Source organism: Microtus pennsylvanicus, chromosome 2 (assembly GCF_037038515.1).
Source record: "Microtus pennsylvanicus isolate mMicPen1 chromosome 2, mMicPen1.hap1, whole genome shotgun sequence".
Taxonomy (NCBI): domain Eukaryota; kingdom Metazoa; phylum Chordata; class Mammalia; order Rodentia; family Cricetidae; genus Microtus; species Microtus pennsylvanicus.
Window position 1 is genome coordinate 27,207,586 of NC_134580.1, and position 22,077 is coordinate 27,229,662.

At 54.1% G+C, this 22,077-nt stretch overlaps 1 protein-coding gene across 5 annotated transcripts; it reads right to left on the minus strand.

Annotated features, from left to right (window-relative positions):
* Nucleotides 1-225: 225 nt before the first annotated feature.
* Nucleotides 226-20,353, minus strand: Adcy6 (adenylate cyclase 6). Of its 5 annotated transcripts, none has more exons than XM_075960551.1 (22): nt 20,303-20,353; nt 14,072-14,933; nt 11,172-11,321; nt 10,675-10,796; nt 10,467-10,578; nt 10,175-10,302; nt 9,408-9,566; nt 9,190-9,331; nt 8,950-9,078; nt 8,636-8,661; nt 8,277-8,424; nt 7,953-8,050; nt 7,752-7,839; nt 7,483-7,599; nt 7,097-7,255; nt 6,633-6,811; nt 5,438-5,473; nt 5,225-5,354; nt 4,642-4,905; nt 3,591-3,795; nt 2,816-2,940; nt 226-2,692 (listed from the first exon to the last, which is right to left on the minus strand). In XM_075960551.1, the coding sequence occupies exons 1-22, from the start codon at nt 20,341-20,343 to the stop codon at nt 2,567-2,569; spliced, it is 3,546 nt and encodes a 1,181-aa protein (XP_075816666.1). In that variant the 5' UTR covers nt 20,344-20,353; the 3' UTR covers nt 226-2,566. The 5 variants fall into 5 exon arrangements, with proteins under 5 accessions (XP_075816666.1, XP_075816669.1, XP_075816668.1 ...); XM_075960554.1 differs by lacking the exon at nt 20,303-20,353 and adding an exon at nt 19,492-19,805 and having other exon boundaries at nt 14,072-14,936; XM_075960553.1 differs by lacking the exon at nt 20,303-20,353 and adding an exon at nt 19,492-19,804.
* Between the last annotated feature and the right edge of the window lie 1,724 nt (nt 20,354-22,077).

A 22,077-nucleotide genomic window follows, 5' to 3' on the forward strand; every position in this document is an offset into this window, starting at 1 on the left:
GGGGTCAGAGTCAACATCTGGAAAGACACACTTGTCCTCATGTGAAAAGCCTTAAGTGGCCACACCCTCTGAAGACATTGCAGCTTCATCCTGACAGGCAGAAAACCACAGGAAGTTTTCACAGATGAGAGAGGCCTAGGGATCTCAGGGATAAAACCTGGGTAGCTGTACCAAGCTTTGTCACTTCTGACCCCAACCCAATGCCCAAAGAGCTGCAGAGAACAGGGCATTTTTTTTTACAAAGAGTTTGATTTTATTGATATTTAAATATATTAAATATTTCACTGAAATACATGGTACACCATCCTCCCCCACTCCCACAGTGGTTACATTATAAAACCAAAACCCATGGCCTCCTGTTATCCCAACTCCTTCACCAACCAGTGAGGAGAAGGGCAACAGTAACTCAGGGGAAGGACATGGCTGGCACTGTGGTACAGGGAGCCAGGGTGTGGACAGGCCCCTCCCACCTGGCAAGAAGCAGACAGATCACCCAAAGCTGAGGTTTTCCCATACTGGCTTACTCACTCCCACCCCGATGGCATCAAGTAGTCCCTTCCTATCCAGGGATATAGCTGGGGGAGATGGAGGAATTTTCTGCCTAGACCAGCTAATCTTTCCTCTTCCCTGCCTTGGCCAATCAAGCGCCCAGTGATCCATCAACTGAAATATGGAGATCTCCAGGAAGGCGGTACCAAGCCAGAAACCAAGCCTCTGCAGAGAACTAGTGGCAGAAGCGTGAGGCAGGGCCAGAGTTCTGCCCGCCCCCTCCCATTCCCCCATGGAACCCTTTCTCCTTGTCAGTGTCTAAGACAATGTGATCTTCAATCGAAACTGAGGCGTATGCCTCTGGCTTAAAATAGGTGCAGACAGACAAACCAAGGCACCAACTAATTCAGCCCAGAGTCAAGGAGGCTGCCGGGGGTAAAAGGAAGGCAGGGACAGGAAGAGAACAGAGTACAATCCTTGTAGGTTTCATGAGGATTGGAATGGGAGCCAGAACTAGAGACTAGCCATGCTAGATTCAGGCTGAAGGCTTGGGAAAGGCAAGTTTACATTTCCCAGGCTCCATCCTCTAGTACCAAAATCTGGGTCCTCAGAGGGATCGATCCCACACTACCCCAGTCAGAAAGTATAGCATACCCCAAGAGACAAGCTGAGGTACCCAGGGAGTGCCTGAGCCTCCGCCTCACAAACCTTCAACAGTTCAAGTGCAAGGAACACTAGAGATTAAGCACGTACTTGGGGCCCCTGCACTGGGCAGGGAGACAGACAGTCATACTGCACAAGTGGCCCCCAAATGGCACTTAGGGATTTGGCACAACAAGGACTCTTCTCCCCAGACCACTCTTCATTTTGCTCCCAAACCCCATCCCACTCCTGTGCAACCTGGGCTTTTCTCTCCATCCCTTGAAACAGAAAACCCCGCCTTAACAACAGAAGGCAGAGGCCCCCCAGAAGAGAGGCAGCCCAGAGTAGGGAGCTGAGGAGCTGCAGCACACAGACACACAGAGACCTAGAAAACATACACACACGAAAAGCAACATGCACACACAGTTACACAAATGCACAGGCCCTCCCTAGTGCCAGACTTAGGAGGCCAGGTTTGGGGTCAGGGTCATCTTTCTTGGAACCCTGACTCTTTTCTATTTGGCAATACATGGTGTAGAGATGCTCCATGCCCCCTTGCCAGCACACAGCAAGTGAGCATTCCGGCCAAGGGCGCTGACCTGGCCACACTGGAACCTCAGGTCAGTGTGGCCATCCTCCTCCCTGGCCGCCTGCACTCTTCGTCAACTGCAGGTGAACGTCTAGTTCCTGATCTTCTGATGTCCCCACACATAGGTTTGCTCTCTGGCTGGTCATTTTCACAGTACCAATGAGGCCAGATACCCCTTTCCCTGAAGCGTGCAGGAACTGGAGCTAAATCTGCGCTATCAGAGGTCCCTTTGTTCCCCTTTGGGGACAGATCATGGGACTAGGGTTTGGCAAATGGAAACATTCCCCTGAAATGTGGTCAGAGCTAGGTCCCCACAGTACCTCCTTCCTCCGCTTTGTGCCTAGGAAGGAAACTTGGCTGGGGTTGGGAGTGCCCAGGACCGGTGCTGAGGACAGTCAGGCAAAGGCAAGCATGGAATAGGCATTCCTCATGCCCGCCCCAGTCTTTGTACAAAAGAGTCCCAGGAAAAATAGAGAAAGGAATGACCCAGCCCTGAGCCTGTTGCCCAAACAGGGGAACAGTAGGCATAGCGAGTTGCCATTTGACTCTCTCAGACAGGAGGGCTACCTGGCTTCTTCTGCCGCCCTCCCATCTGCTTCCAAAAATGAGGAGAGCGAACAGCCCCTACCCCAGCTGAGAAAGTCACTTGGATAATCCTCTTGGCATCCCCTCCTTTGCCATTTTGAAGGCAGACGACCATGGTCCAAGCACAGCCTGCTGGGGTGGTCCCTTTTGCTGTCAGCAAGGTCTGGAGGCCCAGTGGCCCCTGCAGCAGCTCCACCCAATGAGCAGGAAGTCCACTCAATGCCCACCTTGGTCCCTTCAGCTGAATCTCACGGCACTCTGCTAACTGCTGGGGCCCCCATTGAGGAAGTAGGTGGTCATCTCCCCCTTGCCCTTCACCTTGACCACCCCTCGACACTCCAGTTGGTAGCCCTTGGCAGCTAGAACCTGGTATAGGTCCGTGGTCACCTGGGAAAGTGGGAAAAAGAGTCTGCTTAGCCTGGAATCCTCAAGGATGTATTGGCAAGAAGCCCAAGTAGAGTTCTCTATCAAGCTAGCTCCCCTCCCCCAGGCCCTGCCCCCGATCCTCACCTGGATCCGGTCAGGGACCCCCGTGCTGTCCATTCTGCTGGAGACATTCACTGTGTTTCCCCAGATGTCATACTGTGGCTTCCGGGCCCCAATGACACCCGCCACAACCGGACCCATGTTCAACCCTGAAGTAGAGATAACAGCAAAAGCAGAGAGCTAGAGATTGAGGCTAGGATGATCCAGGGGCGACTCCAGGAATTCATCTTTCCTCGCACCTTGAGGAGGACCCAACGGGGAAAAAAATGTGGAAAGGGGACAATTCTTTTCTGGTGGTTTTAAAAAACAGTCTGGGCATGACAGCGGAGGTAGCTCCCCCGAGTACAGGCTGTAGGGAGTTCAGACAGTCCATGCTGTCATGCTGTCCACGCTGAGTGCGTGCCTGTGCTTCAGGGCTCGTATTGCTGCTGCCCCATCTTCCTGAGCCAGTAAAGAGACCTGCGGGAAGTCAAGCCAGACTCCAGACCTATGCTACTAATCACTGCCTTCCACCAGTGCATTCGAGAAGTGCCTCTATCAGACTGACCACACACAGATACCAGGCAGTGGCCTTTAGACGTCCTCCGGCCTTTGGGGTGATTAATGTGAGAATTAAAATGCACTCAAAATATCTAGGACAAGACCCCAGAATATAGAAGAAGACTCAAAACAAATGGTCTTTGTCCTTAGCCTCAAACCTGACATGAAGGTGGGAGGTAGAAACCCAAAGAAGTCCTGATGGCAAACCCGTGACCCACAAACTGACCCCAGAGAAACGCAGCAAGACCCAGGCCCTCACCAATCTTCATCTGGAAATTGTTGAAAGAGTGTTCGTTGATATGTTTCATCTGCTCCATGAGCCGCATGGCGTAGTCTGCCAAGGCAGTGATGTGGGAGCGGCCCACCTGATCATAGGTGCTGGCATTCAGCCCGGAGGCAGCCATATAGGTGCTGCCGATCGTCTTGATCTTCTCCAGCTGCCGAAACCTCTCCTCGCTGATGATCTGGATGGGGGAGGGGGGGTGTCTGTCAAACTTGACCCAGATCTTTTCAAAGATCACTCCTTATTGTTCCTTGGCTCTCTTCCCCCTCCTCCCCTCAATAGCCCCATTGCTTTAGGGGGTGAGCCCCCTTCTAATTGCTATTCTCAGTGAAGGTCTGAGAAGCTAAGAAAACAGGCCGTTCATAACCCTGGGGGAGGAACCGGGTGTTTGGCTTCAGAAGGTTGACTGTGATGGCCCCCTGCGGCAGAAACACTCTGACAAGCTTTGGGGAACTGTGTCCCAGAGTGAGGGCGGGACTTTCCTCCAGAACAGTGGGCAGCCCATCCTTGACCTGGGTGTTCAGGGCACTTCCTCACCTTCTGCTCTCATTTTCACGAGACCATCGGCTTGCTCATCTCATAAGGATTTGCCTACAGATTCCTGCCTCCTCCTTCAACTACATCACCCGAGACCCGTTCTACCATCACTCTCCTACAGCCTCCTGTCCTCTGTTGATTCTCCACAAGAGTGACCCTGCCCCACTGGGTCACCACCTTACTGCCTCTGACAGGGCAAGGGACACTCACTCTATCTAATGCCTGGCTTTTCCACACCAAGTCTGCTCCATTTTCTGGTCCCCAAATCGCCCCCACTCTGCCAATACTAGCCAATGACCGAGTACCTCATCAAACCCAAATCGCCCCCACTCTGCCAGTACTAGCCAATACTAGCCAATACTAGCCAATGACCAAGTACCTCATCAAACCCAAATCGCCCCCACTCTGCCAATATTAGCCAGTACTAGCCAATGACCAAGTACCTCATCAATCGCCCCCACTCTGCCAATACTAGCCAATGGCCAAGTACCTCATCAAAGTCGGCAATGATCTCATTGAGCAGCCGCAGGCACTCGACGCCCTCATTGTTTGCCTCGAGTTCCACGTAGAACTCAGAGAAGTTGGCAATGGAGGCGAACATGACAGCCACACATTCACACGACTGGTAGTAGAGCTCATCATTGCAGCGTTCTCGGGCCAGGAAGTGGGCGGCCACGTCCTTGGGCAGAATGTTATGCAGCAACCGTCGGTTGTACGCCTGGAGCTCCTCCATCTCCTCCTTCTCCCCTGTTGCCTGTGGGCACCACATCCATCACCCACTGCCAAACATTCACAAGGGGTGGGCACAGTGGCCAAGGCCTGGAGATGGCCATCAGAGGGAACCACGTAGAGGAAGAAAGGCACGGGCAGAGAAGGCCTAAATGACAGGCAAAGGAGTGAAGGGGGCAGGTACAAGATGGGACAGGGGACAGGATTTGGGACACAGAGAAGACATGGAACCAGGGTGGCTCGGGCAGCCACAGCCTTAGCCAGGTAGCAAGAGATGTATTTCTGGCTTGGCTCAGGCTCCATCCCCAGAAGCCTCTCCCTCCTGCATAGGTCCACCCAATCACCTGCAGTTTCCAGAGGAAGTCCAGGCGGGCAGTTGATTCCACCTGCTGTGCATGGAGATACAGTGCCAGGGCAAAGACCAGCAGAATCACAGGGGTCATATATTTGAGTGCCACCCTCCCTACGGCTGGGCTGGAAATAACCAGAGACCTGCTTGGTGTCTGAAGGAGACACTGACCAACCTCATCCATTGCTGTCCCCGAGCCCCCACTTACCAGTCCAGCCCGTCAAAAGTCTCATTGGAGGAAGCCCTGGCAGGAAGATACAAAAGTCATTGGACACTGGCTACTGGGAGGGAGACAGGGACTATATCGCTGAGTCCAATCACTAATCAAGTCTGTGGGTAGAGAGCCTCTGCTCATATAAATTAGCAGCTAAACGGGCCAGGACAAGTTGCTTCAAACCCTCGTCAGTAAAACAGGGGTCGGAGGGCTGGAGAGATGGCTCAGAGGTTAAGAGCACTAGCTGTTCTTCCAGAGGTCCTGAGTTCAATTCCCAGCAATCATATGGTGGCTCACAACCATCTGTAATGAGATCTGGTACCCTTTTCTGGCCTGCAGGCATAAATGCAGACAGAATACCGTAAACATAATAAATAAATAAATCTTTTTTAAAAAAAAGAACCTAAAATTAGGGACTTATATAAGGCTATCATATATATATTGAATGGGTTCAATCACACTTATTCATTAAAAAAGGGGGGGGAGGTTAGACCTAAGTACCTAAGGTTTAGCGTGTGCCTAGGATGCGTAGCGTCAGGCTCCAGAAGTATTCTTTACTCTAACAGTCGCAACTGCCCTGAGACACAGGTCATACTGACATTTACTGAAGAGAAAACTCAGGCTTAGAGAAGTTAACTCACTCTCCAAGGTTACAAAGCCAATGAGAAGCAGACAGGGGGACTCAAACCCAGCAGACTCTTACTGTCCCCACCACAGGCGGTGGCCACGTATCACAGGGGACCAGAGCTCTGCCCCCACGCAACTCTATGAACTACTCATGGGAAGACAGTGGGTAGAGCCAGGTGATGGTGGGGCACACCTTTAATCCCAGCACTGGGGAGGCTGAGTCAGGTGGATCTCTGTGAGTTCGAGGCCAGCCTGGTCTACAGAGTGAGTTCTTGGAACTATACAAAGAAACTTTGCCTCAAAAAACCAAAACAAAACTCAGTGGGTAGGAAAGCACCATGCAAGTGTTGGGGAATTTTTTTTTTGGGTCTAGCCTAAAGCTCTAGGAATGTGTCACAACTGGAATTTTGGGGGGTAACTACCTGAGGTCACATGCCAGGAACTCTTCCCCGCTCCCTTCCCTTTGTTCCACAAGTGAGCCCTACATCCCAAGGGCCTCAGCATCAGAGACTCTCAGCCCAGAAGGATAGGGAGGCACGAAAGGGGCTGAGAATGGACTTACAAGCCATGGACGCCCAGCAGCAGATCATAGTTGTCAAATATGGTGGCTGGGGGACCCAGCAAGAGCAGCACCAGATAGACGAAGCCCAGGACAAAGGTCATAGCCAGCTTGCCGATGCTGCTGATGTGCAGGAAGACAGAGCTGGCCAAGAGACTCAGCAGCATGTTCCCGACGAAGTACTGGGGGAGGGGTGACAGCAGAGGCAGCGTTGGGTGACATCAAAGACCACTGTACCCAGAGCAGGAAGAGCCCTGCATCCCCCTGCCTGACTAACCTCCCTTCCACCACTCTCCAGCCCCAGAGCCTTTTACCAGTCTTGCTCAGCTTCCTAGGAGGGCCCTGGCTGCTCCTAGAGTTGGGGAATGCTTGAGTTCCTGGCTCTAAGATGCCATCACTAGGCCTGGCACAGAGAGGCCGATAACTGTGCCAAAACAACCCCCACTGTCTGAACACTGCTCGGACACCTCAGGGAAGCTGCAGGTGGGTGCGGTGCCCTCACACAGGGGAGCATCCAGTCCCAGAGAGTAATTGAGCTGTTGTAGGTGGCAGGCGGTGACATCAGCTGGTGTTAAGTTCAGCATCCGGGCTGCACAGGTCCTTATGGGGGTGTGATTACAGGTGAACTGCAAAAGTTGGGTGTATATTAGGGTAACCAATGAGGGAAGTGGTTACAAGGGCCATACCCAGGGGCCTTACACGTCATAGACTGAAATTCTCAGGGATGGACAAAAGGAAGGAGAAACAGAGACAAGCGTGACCCCCACCCACCGGGACAGCAGGCTCCCCAAAAGCCGGACACACTCTCAGTTCTCAGAGAGTGCCTGGCATAGGGTAGAGAAAGGAGAATTACCATGTTGGCAACGGCGGAGACGAACACAAGCAGAACTGAAAAGATGCCAACCGCTGTGCTGTGCACCCGTGAGCGGACGATACTACGGGACAGACGGTGCAGGGCCTTGGGGAAGAGCTGTGACAGCAAGAGACCAAAGAGTTGGAAGTGACATTTGCTAGAAGGAAGAGTGGCCAAGAACAGGGTCTAACAGGGGCATGTCCTCCTCCTCCCCTTTCCATGGGAACCCCCTCCTTCCCCAACAGTCTCAGGGAAGTCCCCCTACTTACAGAACCACAGGAGCATACAGCACAGATCAGTACGGTGGCCAGCAACAACAGGAAGATACCAGCATAGATCCCCATTATCAGGGTGGAGCTGGAGCAGGATAAGGGGGAAGTGAGGGAAATCTGAGCATACTTGCCTCGTCCCCATGGCTTGCACAGGCAGTTAGGGAAAGTTCAGGATGTAGTGAAAGGGACAGGACTCACTGTGGAAAGATGAGGAGGTGGATGAAACAGATGAAGCAAAAAACCAAAAGGGCACAGGCGACATAGGCTCCAAAGCGAGGATCTACCTTCCGTGAATACTGTGGGAAGAAAGGCAATGAGCTGGGTGCTGGGTCCTCCCCTGGCACGGATGGCATGGGCAGCAAGAGCAGGGCAATCCTGGGGCCTTGCGGGGGAACGGTCGCAGTTGGCCTGATTTAGACGAGCTCCCAACACGTCCTCCTGCTCCTTCAGCTTGTGTTTAGCCTCCCAGTCAGGCCCTCCCTCCCTCCAGCCCTCATTCTTTTGCCCTTGTATCCCCCAAACCTTCTTCTCAAGGTCCTGTCTCTGGAAGGTGAGCAGGAACCGGCGCACATGGTCCTTACGCAGTTGGTCGATGCTACGGGCATCAATGGCACGGCCCAGGAACTCATCCACCTCATCTTCAGGGTTCAGAGCATCTTGGGCACCACGGCTGATGATAGGATCCAGGTTTCACCATGTGCATGAATAATGACATGATAAGCAATGAGAAGGGCACAGCTTGGGCAGCAGCCAAAGAAGGCTACGTGAGCCATGTACGTGGTACCCAAGATACGGGAGGTCTCAGCTCCCACAGCCCATCCCAGGCTGCAAATGCTTTCTCCCTCCCTCACTGACCCGCCCCATCCCATAGACCAACTTACTTGTCTTTGCTGGAATCATCAATGCCCTGGAGAAAGAAACAGAATGTGTGAAGGAGGAGAAGAGCTAACCACGAACACCTCCAGTACCTTCCCTATTCCAATTCTAGGCCAGGATGTCCCCCTCCACACACACACACACACACACACACTTGGGGAGACTTGGGGTGAAACTATTCCCCCTGCTTCCAACTTTAGGACACATACATGGAGATGGCAGCTATAGGAAGAAGGGGGACAGAACACTCCCTCACTTTGAGGGAAACCAAAAACTGAGACACCCCACCTACCCAGGTCATAGTACAGAGAGCCCTCACCATCTGGCGGAACGCCTTAGAGTCCTTGGTCCGGGAGAAGGCACGGTCAGGCGCCCATCGTGGCATCAGTCCTTCCATGGAGTTGGCCCGTGTCCGTTGCAGCTTGGCCAGCATGGCTTTCTCCTCTTTCTGCGTAAGCAGCATAAACGCAGGCTCAGAAGTAGAACCCCAAGAATGCCTTTGCTAGCACCTCCCACTTTGCTCCTTCCTCCCTGCCCCTCCCAGCAGTCCTGCCCTGACCCGTTTCTGGCTGGCGCCCAGGATGAGGAAGGTCTCGATGCATTGCTCCTTGAGGTATGCGTTGCGCTCACCGCCACGGCCTGGTTCCACTTCATAGTCCCCATTCAGGTACTGCAGTGTGGCCCGAGTGATGTGGATACGACTGTATGGGGCCAGGAGGTAAGACCCTGGCTCTCCCAGCCACCCACCCCAGCCACCAACCGGAGCCTTCCACTCACCCGGCCCGGCCCCCAGCCTCCATGTGGTTGGCCAGGGTCACATCATTGGACCACACGTCAAACTGCCATTTCCGCAGGCCAAGGACACCGCAGTGCACACGTCCACTGTGGATGCCCACACGCATGTTCACATTTACACCTGTCACTTCACGCACCAGCCTGGGGAGACGTAACTCCAGATCAGCTCCAAGCTGTCTTCTCGTCCTCTAGTCAAGAACCCAAGCTGAGGCCAGGAAGATGGCTCAGTGGTGAAGGCACTTGCTACCAAGCCTGACTGCCTGAGTTTGATCGCTGGGATCCACACAATAGGAGAAAATGAACTCCAAGTTACCCTCTGACCAGCATACATGCACCATGGGGGGTGTATCCATCCATCCACATATACATAGAGCAAATAAATAAATGGGCACAGCTTTGACTACGCATGGGCAGGGAGCTACCCAGGACTCAAGGACAAGGGTTTGAGAACTATGTCCAACAGTGGCTGCCACTGTCCTGTAGGGCTGAGCTACTGCCAGCTCCGGCCAGCTTGGCTGGCATTCTCTGCAGTCACAAGCCCCTCCTGCTTCAGCTCTCTACACCCTCCAGCAGGCTAGGGTCAGAAAGAGCACAGGGGTCTTCGCACAGATTGGGGAAAGATCCACTCCCCTCCCCAGTGATAAATCCAAGAAAGAGCTATGAAGACTGGGGGAAATTCCTAAAGACACAGAGTAAGAACAGTCTGGGAAGCCACGGATCCAGAAGGCCTGGGGAGGGACACTACTCACGAGATGGCCTCGATCATGTCCACTCCCATCTCCACACAGCAGTGGGCGTGGTCTGCCCGGGCCTCGGGCAGCCCTGACACGCAGTAGTAACAGTCTCCTAGGATCTTGATCCTCAGACAGTGATTCTCCTGGAGGGGAGAAGGTGGAGGACCACCATCACCCTCCTGATCATCGGGCACACCTGGCCCACCACCTTCAATGCAACCTCTTCCCCCACAGCCCCCCCAAATGCTCCCAGCAACGCTGTGTGGGCATCACGGTTGGCACTATCCCTAAGCCCCAGCACCCTCACCGCAGCCAGCTTGTCAAACCGGGCAAAGAGCTCATTCAAGGTCATGACCAGTTCCTGCGCAGTGCACTGGGAGGCCAGGCTGGTGAAGCCCTCGATGTCTGCAAACAGGATGCTGTGGACAACAGCAGAAGAGAGATGGGCCTCCTAGCCCTCAAGGACTCCTTGATACCCGGCGACCCTCTTGGCATCATCCCCTGTCCCATTCTACCTGACATTATCATGCTTCTGGATGTAGATCTTATGGAACATCATGTCTTCTTTTTTCGTGTTGATGTCTTCTTTCATCTCCATGGCAACATGCTGGGGCAACACCGATAGCAGCAGCCGTTCCTAGACCAGTGGTTCCAACCACTATCCTCTTTGCTTTCCATTTTGATCCTTCTTGTTTCTTCCACATTCCCAGAGCCCTCCCATATCTCTGTGACCTGAGGGTCCCTTCTGGACCTCGGCCTGACACTGCTTTTGGAAGCCACCCTTCCTAGCTCTCTCGGACCAATCTCCATTCAATGCCCCCCCCCCCATGTACTCCTATATGCTCCCTCCCACCCTTGAACAGAACAGGACCCCCAGGAGCTTTTGCGATGCACAGTTCTCAGTAACCACTCACACTGCGTTGCATAGGTACGGGCAAGGCGGCAGGTCTGATCCCTGGGGTACTGGGGGTGAAGAGAGAGGAACGCCCTAGCTAAGGGAAGTGGCCCCCACCTGCTGGCGATTCTCATGCTGCAGGTGCAAGCGAGCCTGGATGTAACCTCGGGTCTCCTGAAAGGCTTGTCGCTGAGACACTTCAGCAGGGTAGTGTGTGCAGATGCCGATGACGTTGGTGCAGAGGAAGAGCACCACATTAGCACCGAGCTGGAGGAGAGCGGCACAGGCAGATGAGTGACCACCTGTGCACCTGCACGTCCACTCACACGCGCACACTAGTTCCCGGGCTCTCCGACATACTTTGAGCAGGAAATAAAGTCCTGCGCCCTGTCGGACCCCATGCTGTGCCATTCCTGTGATACACTGTCCCTCCCCACAGAACTCTAGATCCCAGCCTGCCTGGATTATTCTGTGACCGGAAACAGGAACACCGACCACAGCTACAAAGGTTATGGGCTCAGACCCGGCACCCTATAATCTCCCACCCACAAACAATGCTAACAAAAGACAAGTGTTCCTTCTGCATGTGGTCTCCTCACAGTGCAGCACCAAGGAGGTCTGAGCTTCCCATCCTCTTCTGGGTAAACCAGGTGAACCAGGACAAGTCACTTCCTCTCTCTAGGCCTCCATTTTACTCAAACAGGAGGAATACTATCTCTAAAGGCAGTTCTTCCCCCTTCCCTGCACGGCTCTGCAGACTGAATAACAAGAACGATCACTCTTGGGTTTTGTTTGTTACTGTTGTTTGGTTGGCTGAATTTTTGAGATAGGGTCTCACTATGTAACCCAGGCTGGCCTCAAACTCACAGCGATCCTCCTGCCTCAGATTCCCAAATAATGGGATCACAGATGTAAGCTACTATTATAGATTGTTGCTACAGTAGCCCGTTTGCTGGCCACCTGCAATGTCTAGGACTCTAAGGACGCACTCCAGACATTAACTGACGAGTCTGCGGAGAAGGTGACAGCATCTCACTTCACAACTGAATGAGTCAAACACAAAGGGGCCCAGTCACTTGCCCGAGATCCCACAGCTGGTTATGGCTGGCGTGAGACTTGAATCCTGGACAATCAGACTCCAAAGCTTTGTCCCAACCCCGCTGTCTAATATATCACAGATTTCTGAAAGTTCTTTCTCCACTAATCCTCCCTCTTGAAGGCCCGCCTCAGCATAGGCTCGGCAGCCATCAATTCTACTAGTAGAAAGAACACACGGCCACCCCTACCACAAAGTGTGATTCTCCCCCTTTCCTCTCCCCCCTCCAACTCTCACACACACCCCTCTTCAAGGCCTCGTGCCTACGCCGCGCAGCACAGCCAGCCTATGTTTCCGCTGTCAGTGCACATGGTGGTTGTACTGACAGTGATTGGGACTGGATACTGAGAGCAAGTGCAAGGGAAGCTTGCCTCACAGCTGCTGGAGACTCAGGGGTTAACACGGCAGAGCTGGGACTCCACCCAAGCTGCTTGGGGCAGGGCTATGGTTAGGGAGCTGGGAGGGGATGCACACCAACTGCCCTGAACCAGAACTAGCCCTGCAGACTTGGACAGGACATTTAATCTTTGATTCCTCTGTGTAAAACTGGGGCCTGTAACTCCCAGCTCCTGACTCTAGCACTGACCTTCTAGCGCTGGCCTTCGCTGCCCTTCCCAGTCCAGGCAGCTTCCAGAGGGCCCATGCAGAGCCCTCCTCTCAGGAGCAGGGGTGAAGAGGGGGCACTCCGTCTCCCTTGGGGGCTTCTAAGAATAGCCCCCAGAGAGGGAACAGGAGGGGGGCAATCCAGGCAACTTCCCTTCCTGGCCCCAGGAGCCCCAGAGGAAAACGTGAGTCACAGTGGAGGGAAGGGGAAGAGGGATGAGGGACTGAAATAACCCACAACACACATATCCCTATCTCCCGTGAGAAAAAAATGGAAGCCGAGCTCTGGGGGCCACTCCAATCCAACCAACATCGTTGCTCAGTGTGTCTGAATGAGTGGATCAGGAAGAAGAGTTCTTCTTATGACCGTGAATGGGGCTGGAGCTGGGAAGGGGCCGCCCAAGGAGGCCACAAGCCCCTACTCCATGTAGAAACACAGCTTCAATGGGCACATGAGATTGTTGTCAGTTCCGAGAAGCTGAATGGGCAGTCCCAGCCCCACAGATGGATACAAGCAGCCCAATTTTCTCTACCAGCCCAGGAATGCATCTGCAGAGACCCCACGGGGTGAAACTGAAGCCAGGCACCCCCGGGAGGTAGGAGGCTGGCAGTTCCCGGGCCTCCCAGGCTCAACCTCCCCCATCAGGCACTGGGCTGGGCCCTGGGCACCAGGCCAGCAGAGAGCAGGGAAGAGTCACACACCCACCTTCTGGCAAGTCTGGCAGAAGGGGGGAAGGGAGGCCCCACTCCTAAGCTTCTCCCCTAGAAGAGCAGTTCTCCCCAAGCCCCCACTTCACAGTCTAAGAAGAGAACCTAGGAACTAACACAGATAGGGCTGGCCCTTTAAGAGGTCTGATACTGCCCTGTGGGCACTTGCTGCACCACGAACTAGCTATAAAGTTACTTTTAAAAGGTATGTTCTGTTCCAGGCCAAGAAAGGCATCATGCCAAAGCACCCAGCTTCTCACCCTGGAGCCCCAGGCAAATTTCTGTTGGTGAGGCCATGGTGGGCTGCAGCCCCTGGCAAGGAGAAGGGAGGGGCCTTGCCTGCGGAAGCTTCTTATAACCACCTACAGGGGCATCCCAGAGCTGACACCAGAGCTTGAATCTCAGGGGTCAACAAGAGGTCAGAGATGCAAGGCCTGCACACAGCATGTCAAGAGCTGAGATTCTGACACAGTACAGACTGGGTCCTGGGACTCACCCACTGATACAAGTCCCTGAGACCCCAGCCTGATGGATCTAGACATTCATATACCCTCTCCCAACTCAGCAAGTCCCCTTCCCACTCCCACCCGGCGAGTCGCATGGCACCTACCTGCTTCCAGAGGAAGGGGTCACCACGGTTGAGCTGCCAGGCCAAAATCAAATGCAAGGCGGAAAGGCCCAGGCCACTGAGTACTGCTGCGCGCATGCGGATGGGAAGGAGCGTGTAGGTGATGTAGACGAAGAACACCGGGCACCAAAGGCCTGCCGAGGGGCTGTGTGGGTTGGCTGCCAGGGCACCTCCGACTTGCACGGCTGCTAGGATGCCCAGAACCACATAGCTTACCACCCACATGGAGTCCTGGCGGAAGCTATGTCGGTTACACACTACCATGAGCGCCACAAAAAGGGTGGCGGCACAGGTGAGCAGGGCCACATAAGCAGGCTGAGGCCGGGCGGGTGCAGCATGGAAAGCCAAGAGCACGGCCGCGAGTAGCACAAGCACGGCCATGAGGAGTGTGAGGCTGCTCTGGTTCATCTGGAAGAAGTACCGCTGGTACAGGCGCTCCAGCTTGGCGGAGCGGAACTGCTTAGACTGGAAAACCTGCACGAGACGGTGCCAGCAGGACTGACTGCTCCTGGGCGACGTATCAGGTGCCACTTCAGCTGTCCCCACTGGGTTTGTCACCTCAGTGTCTTCGAAACCCAAGGCCACTGACCGCAGCCCCAGCTCCATACCCCTGCCTGGGCCAGCCCTCCTGATGAAGGCCTCATCCTGCCAGGGGCACCGAGTGTGAGCCGCCGCGGGAGTGGGGCTGGGTGGCTCGGCATCCTTAAGGCAGCTCATGTAGCGAGGTGCGCAGAAACCACTGGCCCGAGTCCCATGGCGTGGGCGCTTCTGCCCATTGCGTTCGCCCCAAGCTGTCTTCCGTTCATCCACTTTGGGAACCAGGAGGCCACTAAACCATGACATGCTGCTGGGAGGAAGGGCATGGGGTGGTATTAATACCACTGCTGGGGCCACAGCCACCATAGACGCTTATTCCCTCAGCGTTTCCTACAGCTCTGTTCTCCTTCCCACATCTGATAAAACTACCCTGAGGGGGGGCAGTAGCTTCCCCACTCAACAGGTAAGGATCTGGGATGTAGAGAGGTACAGAAGACACAGCAACCATATGAGGAAAAGAACCAAGAGTCTGAAGGCTGGAGAGATGGTTCAGAGGTTAAGAGCAGTGGCTGCTCTTCCAAAGGACGAGCAATTGTTCAATTCCTAACACCCACATGGCAGCTCAGAACTGAGTTCCAAAGGATCTGACATCCTCACATAGACACACATGCAGGCACACTACCAATGCACATAAAAGCAAATTTTAAAAATTAAGAAAAAAAAGATTCTAAGCTTGACCGAGCCCCAAAACCAGTACACTTAATAATTTACCCTATTATCCTTCCCTAATGTTAATACCGACTTGCTTGTTTGTTTTGTTTCGTTTTTTGAGACAGGGTTTCTTTCTGTAGCCTTGACTGTCCCGGAACTTGCTCTGTAGACCAGGCTGAGCCCTAAACTCCCAGAGATCCACCAGCCCTGCTGCCCAAGATCTGGGATTAAAGGGGTTAGCCACCACCACCCGCTAGTATAGGTTTCTTCATCACCACAAACCCAGATTCCCATGCCAAGGACAAGGAGAAGAACACATATGTCAGACTGAGACATGGGGCCAAGAACACCTAGTACCAGTTGACCAGTGCCATTGGTGCCCCACTGGGGCCTGAACTTCCGTTTTTTTTTTCCAGTAGAAGCCAAAGAAAACCTTGCATTTCAATGTAACATCTCTCAATTTTTAAATGTTATTAATTAATATATATTTTACAATACTACACACAAGCCAAATAAACCCTATCAACAGAATAAGTGAACTGCCAATTGGTGACTTCTATACAAAAGGTACTCTCTTTCCACATCCTTCCTCATCACGCACGTACACACACATTCACATACATACATGCAATACATATATACATGCACACATACATACACACTCATACACATACACACACACACACACACACTTCAGCAAGCTAAATTCGATTTCTCCCACAGGTCACAGCTCTGAGTGTTACTTCCTCACAGTAGACCTCCCAGACCCACCCCTAGACTAAGCCTGGTCCAGTTTCACCTCTGTTCATTTCCTCCATGGTACTTACTACAATTTTCAATTAAAGCATCCCTTGTTTAATGTGTGCCTCTGCCCCTAGGACTATAAGCTCTGCGAGAGTAGAAATTACACATATTTTGGCCAGCACTTTATCTCCAGAGCCAGGTACTGGGTCTGGCTAACAGTAGGTGCTCAATAAATGTACAACAAAAAAAGACAAAAGAGGATGGGCAAGAAGTAGAATTCGGTAGTAAAATGCTTGTCTAGAACGCACAAAGTCTCCGGGTCCGTGCTTAGTACGACAGACAGACAGACAGACGGGGAGGCAGCAGGAAGCTGGAGGCATGGACACTATGAGGTGCTGCTAACAATGGCAGTCCTCATCTTCCTCAGCACACCTGCCATACTGGCTAGTCTGCTGCTCCCCTGTACACCGAGCGCAGTGCAGACTAGCACCCGGGACTCACTGTTCCCATGTGGAACAAGAGCTCCTTCAGGTCACAGCCCAAGTCCCTTATCAGCGCTACTCTCACCAGCCTATTAAAATAGCAACTCCCTTTCCTGGGGCTCCCTATCTCTCTTCCCAGCTTTATAATGTTTCTCCCTCCGAGGCCCTTATCAGCAACGGCCATTCTATAACTTTTCTTATTTGTTCATTGTCTGTCACTCTTAACTGGAATGCCAACTTGATGAAGGCAAGGATTTGGGCGGATTTTTTTCATACTGTAGGGTCTGCCACTCCTACATGCTGGCTGAGTGATGGATGGCCGTTAGCTGTAGTTTCTCTCTGCCATAAACCTTCACGATTCTTTCGCAGGCCTAATTTCATCTGTTCTTCACCAAAAGCCTGTGAAGCTGGTCCTGAGACCCAGAGGACAGGCAGTGGGGACACAGGACACATTTGAAAGAGAAAAACAAAAGGTGATGTCCAGGACAGATGACTATGACTCACCCACGTAGAGACCCTGGACAACCAAATCAGTCTTAGATCCGGGATTTGCGGGAAGGACAAGCCTTGAAGTGCAGTGGTGGCTCCATGACAACCACCTTACCATGTGTCTGGCAGAGCCAGGTCATCCATGGATGCCACCACCACCAGGGTCACTGTCCTCCATGCCTGCCGGGCACCCTGAAGGGCCCCTTGTACTTACACCTACTGAGCTGGCAGCACTGACATTTGTACTCACTGGGGAACTAGACAGAAGCTAACACACCACCTGCCCCAGGAGGCCACAGAACCAGACACTTCAAAGAACAACTCTCCAAGTAGCTGCCAGGGGGACCCAAATCAAGACATGAGCCAGGGACTTCTCTGCACCACATATCGGGGGGGGGTCTCCCTCAGCAAGTTCTGCCAGTGTCCTTCCTACAGCCACAGGATAGCACGCCCTTCAGCTTCTTAACGCCAACGGCGCCATCATGAAGGGCAAATCAGAAGTACAAGACTTCTGGTCAAGCTGGCATTTGGAAAAGGTCACCAAAGAAATCCTGGCTCTTCCAAACACTTCACTGGAAGCATGATCTTTGGCACAAGACCAGATTTCAAAGCTTAAAGTGATTTACCATCCTGCTGGGACAGGCTGTCTACCTGCCCCCACTGTCTGAAAAGTGAGAGTGTACAGGTCCCTGCCATGTTGTACACTACAGATATTAGTTCTCTGCACCTTACACACCTTTGAATGCAAAACTCTGCCAGAGTCCAAGAGATGGAAAGACAACAGTCAGGCAAGAACATGTATCCCTCCAGCCAATCAGATGCCTGCGTCTATCAGGCCCTATGTCCCCTGCTGTCAGTCTCCAGAGCTGCTGGAGACAGAACACAGAGTGCAGTTCCCACCATGCACCCCTGGACTCCACACGCCATGACATTCTGCTTCCGCCTCCTCCCATTCCCCAGTCCCCTTCCCCGTTCTTATCTCCCTCCCCGCAACTGGCCCAGGTTCCCAAAGGACCTGCTCCTGGCCATGTTCCCAGCCCTTGAAGCACATCCCAGCATCTGGCTCATACACACAGAGGAAGGGGCAGACATTATCAGGGAAACATATGACCCTTGAAGAACATGCTGACTCCCCAAGGGGATCGCTTCAGAGTTCTGTAACTGTTCAACCAATTGCAACCATCCCACCCTAGAGAGCTGGCAGGGCTCGCGGCACTCCTCGGTGCCAGCTCAGTGTATACAGTAGGAAACCAGAAGGCATTGTTACAAGCCACAAAACTCCTCTATATGTTACCCCAAACTCCCTGTTCCGGGACCCCTCACCGTGAATTCCAAAAGCGCAGACCATGTCCCTCTTCCGCCTTCAGGCTCTTGAGCCTTGTGAGTCTGACCTCCTCCTCCCCTGAGTCCTGGTCCCTTGGCTCCCTCTCACAGATATGTTCCACACACCATCAGCTCCCACAGCCAAAGTCATGTCCATTCGGAGCCAAGTCCCATAGTCCCTGTGTCTCCCAGACCTCAAGTCCCTCCCAGATCCTGCTCCTTCAGCCTGAGCCCAGGGTCTGGAAGCCAAGGCTTGGCCTCAAGAATGGCTCTGCCCACACTTTCGCCCAACCCTCTTCCTGGCCACCTCTCGGCCACCTCATCCCCAGGGTCTGTCTGCCTCTGCCCTTATTGGCAAAAGGGCTTAAAGGATTTCAGAAAGTTCACGATGCCCGCGGAGGGGCAAGGGGGGAGGCCCGACACTCACCATGCTGGAACCCAACCCTCTCAATTTCCAGGCCCTTCCAGATGTAGAAGAACCTCCCCAGGGCCTGTAGGTTCAACACAGCCTACCCCAGCCCTGCTTCTCCCTAAGGACCAAAAAAAAAAAAAAAAAAAAGGCTCCCATAGCCAGCTCCAACCATACAACACCCCTCTGGTTACAGAGACACTCTGGGGACCCAGGTACACGGAAAGGCTCTCCAACCACCTAATCCCATCTCTGGCTTTTCAGTCAGGCCGCTGGGCCTACTCTGAATAAAGTCTGCCCACACCACACCCCACCCCTGCCCACCCCGCCACAGGCCTTGGGGAAGTAGGCACTGACACTACCCTTTCATTCCAAAGGTTCAGGGTGAGGGCAGGGAAGGGGCCTCCCTCGCCTCTCAGCGTAGTCTCAACACTCCAAACCCACCCACCCCCCATCCCCGATGCCAACCTCTAGGGGCATCTCCTCCCCTCGTGCATGCCTTCCCAGCCTCTCTGGGCAAGCCTGGAAACTCTGGGGAGTGCAGGAAGAGAAGCTCGTGGCGTGGAACGAGGGTGGAAGCTTCCAGCCAGACCCGAGGAGCCCCGGGTTCCCAGCTCCTCCAGCACTTCCCCAGAGCCCCGCAAACTGTCCAGAGTACCCGGTCCTCGCTTCGCTGGCCTCGCTGGAACCCGCTCCCCCGCGCTCACCTGCCCGGGGTCGGCGCCCGCCCGGGGTCGGCGCCCTGCCGCGCCCGCGGGCTCCGGCCGGCCGGCCGGCCGTCCCGCCGTCCTGCTCCGTGCCCGCGCGTCCCTGCTGTCCCGCCCGCCGCGCCGCAGAGCCTCCGGCCCTCGCCCCCTCCCTTGTTGTCCAGCGCAGCCGCCCTCTACCCCGGATCCAGAAGTCCCCTCCCCGCCGGCTCCCGGACTCCCCGCCTTAAAGGCACAAGCTCCTTTTGTCTGGGCACCCCCTCCCCCTCCCAGAGGCGGGGGCACAGCTGCCCACTCCCCTCCCCGGGACCCGAGTCGGGTGAGCGAAGCCAGAGTCCCGCGCGCCCCCGCCCCTGTCCGCTGCGTCTTCCCCGGGTCTCCCCCGAACAAGCAGCCACTGTTCTGGGCTTCAGACCCCGCGGGAGGGTCGGTACTCTCGCCCGCGCTCCCGCCTCCACCCAGGGCGGCATCCTGCAGGGTGCTCTCCGCCCTCACCCGGGGGTCCGCAGAGGCCGGCGAAGCCACCCACTGGCTGCGAAGATGCCCGCCCCGCCCAGAGGGTCGGCTTCCTTCCTGTCGGGGTGCCCTGCGCCCCCTCCTCACCCCACCTTCCTCCTAACCCCAGCCCCCACCGCGCCCGCTCGCCCTCCCTTCCCACCGCGGCCCCGCTCCCTCCGGCGGGAGCTGAGTTTAATAATTAATTAAGATTTCATTCCACAAGGCGCCAGGTGTGTGCGCCTGGCACCCGCTCGCCCGCACCCCACTTCTTTCCGCTTCCCCAACCCTCTGGGGCGCCGGGCCCGACGCAAACCTGCTGTGCCCAGAACCGGACCGGGCCGCGGGCAGGGGCATTCTCGGTGCCGCCCTCTGGCCCCACGCTCTCTGGGGCAGCCCTTCCCCCGCACCTGCCAACTGGCAGAGTCCCTCCCCCCCCCCCCCCCCCCCCCGGCACCTTTTACCCAAAGGGTTGTGCTTCTTTGATGTGGGGGGCTGGGGTGCACTGCCAGGTTCATGAACTGAAAAATTGTTCCGGGATGTTTATTCATTTCCCTTGCAAGCAGCTGCCCAAGTTACCTGGGAGATGGGAAAATCATGTGAAAGCCACTTTAACCCTTTGAGGCGTGGTGTAGTGGAACCAGAAAGGAGAGAACGGCCCATTCCTGGGCAGTAGGTGAGTCTGGTTTAAGCTTGCCTTTGAGTCCCCTCACCAATCCCTCAGCCAGACCTGTAGCTGCCCTAAAATCAGGCGATCTCTCCCTACATTCTCATCCTTCAAGGCCTAACTGTGGACCATTCCAGATCCTCTCTGGGCTTCCTAAACCAAAGACATTTGTGGTAAGGAGAGGTCCTTGCATTAATCCAACATCTATCAGATGCCTGGCATATTAGCACACACACACACACACACACACACACACACACACCTTTAATCCCAGCGCAGGAGGCAGAGACAGATGGATTACTGTGAGTTCAAGGCTAGCCTGGTCTACATCGAGAGTTCCAGGACAGCCAGGGCTACATAGTGAAACCCAGTCTCAAAAAATAAACAAACAAAAAAACTACTGTGGATAAAGCGTCCCTTCCTATCTTGGCGCCTCACCCATAAGTGGGTGTAATTCTGCTCTTTCACACGGGAGTCTCAGGTTCAGATAGGAAAGTGCCGGTTGTAATGTTTGAAAATGAAAATGAAGCTGGGCGGTGGTGGCGCAGGCCTTTAATCCCAGCACTCAGGAAGCAGAGGCAGATGGATCTCTGTGAGTTAGAGGCCAGCCTGGGCTACAAGAGCTAGTTCCAGGACAGGCTCCAAAGCTACAGAGAAACCCTGTCTCGAAAAACCAAAAAAAAAGAAAAAGAAAAGAAAAGAAAAAAGAAAGCAAGAAGAAAGAAAGAAAGAAAGAAAGAAAGAAAGAAAGAAAGAAAGAAAAAGAGAAAATGAGAAAGTGGCCTGGCTGGAGATGGGTCAGTTAAGAGCTCTTGCCTCTCATACCTCCTGCGTTTGGTTCCCAGCACTCACTCCAGCTCCGAGGGATCCCACACCCTCTTCTGGCTTCAAGGCCCTGGAACATTTTAATGAGAAAGTGGTGTCTATTCTGCCACAGGTGGCTCTCAGTTGGCCAGTCAGGGACTGAACTGACTGACATCTCTCTTCAAGGAGCAGGTCCTTCCAGCACTGTCGAGACCTTTCCATCCTAGTCAGGAGACCCCTTTCCATCCAGTCAGGGACTGAACTGACTGACATCTCTCTTCAAGGAGCAGGTCCTTCCAGCCCTGTCGAGACCTTTCCATCCTAGTCAGGAGCCACCACTACTCACCTTTTAAAGTAATGTAGTTTGGGATCATGTGGGGAAATGCACTAGGCAGTTGAGATAGAGAAAGGTGGTCTGGAGGCTGGACAGCACTTACGAGCTATTGAGAGAGCACTTGCTGCTTTTCCAAAGGCTCCAGCCTTGCTTCCTAGCACCCACATGGCAGCCCACAACCAACCATAACCCCTCTCCCAGAGGATCTGAGGGCCAGATGGGCACCGGGCACACATTTGCTAGAGACAGGCATGCAGGCAAAACACCCATACACATAAAATAATGT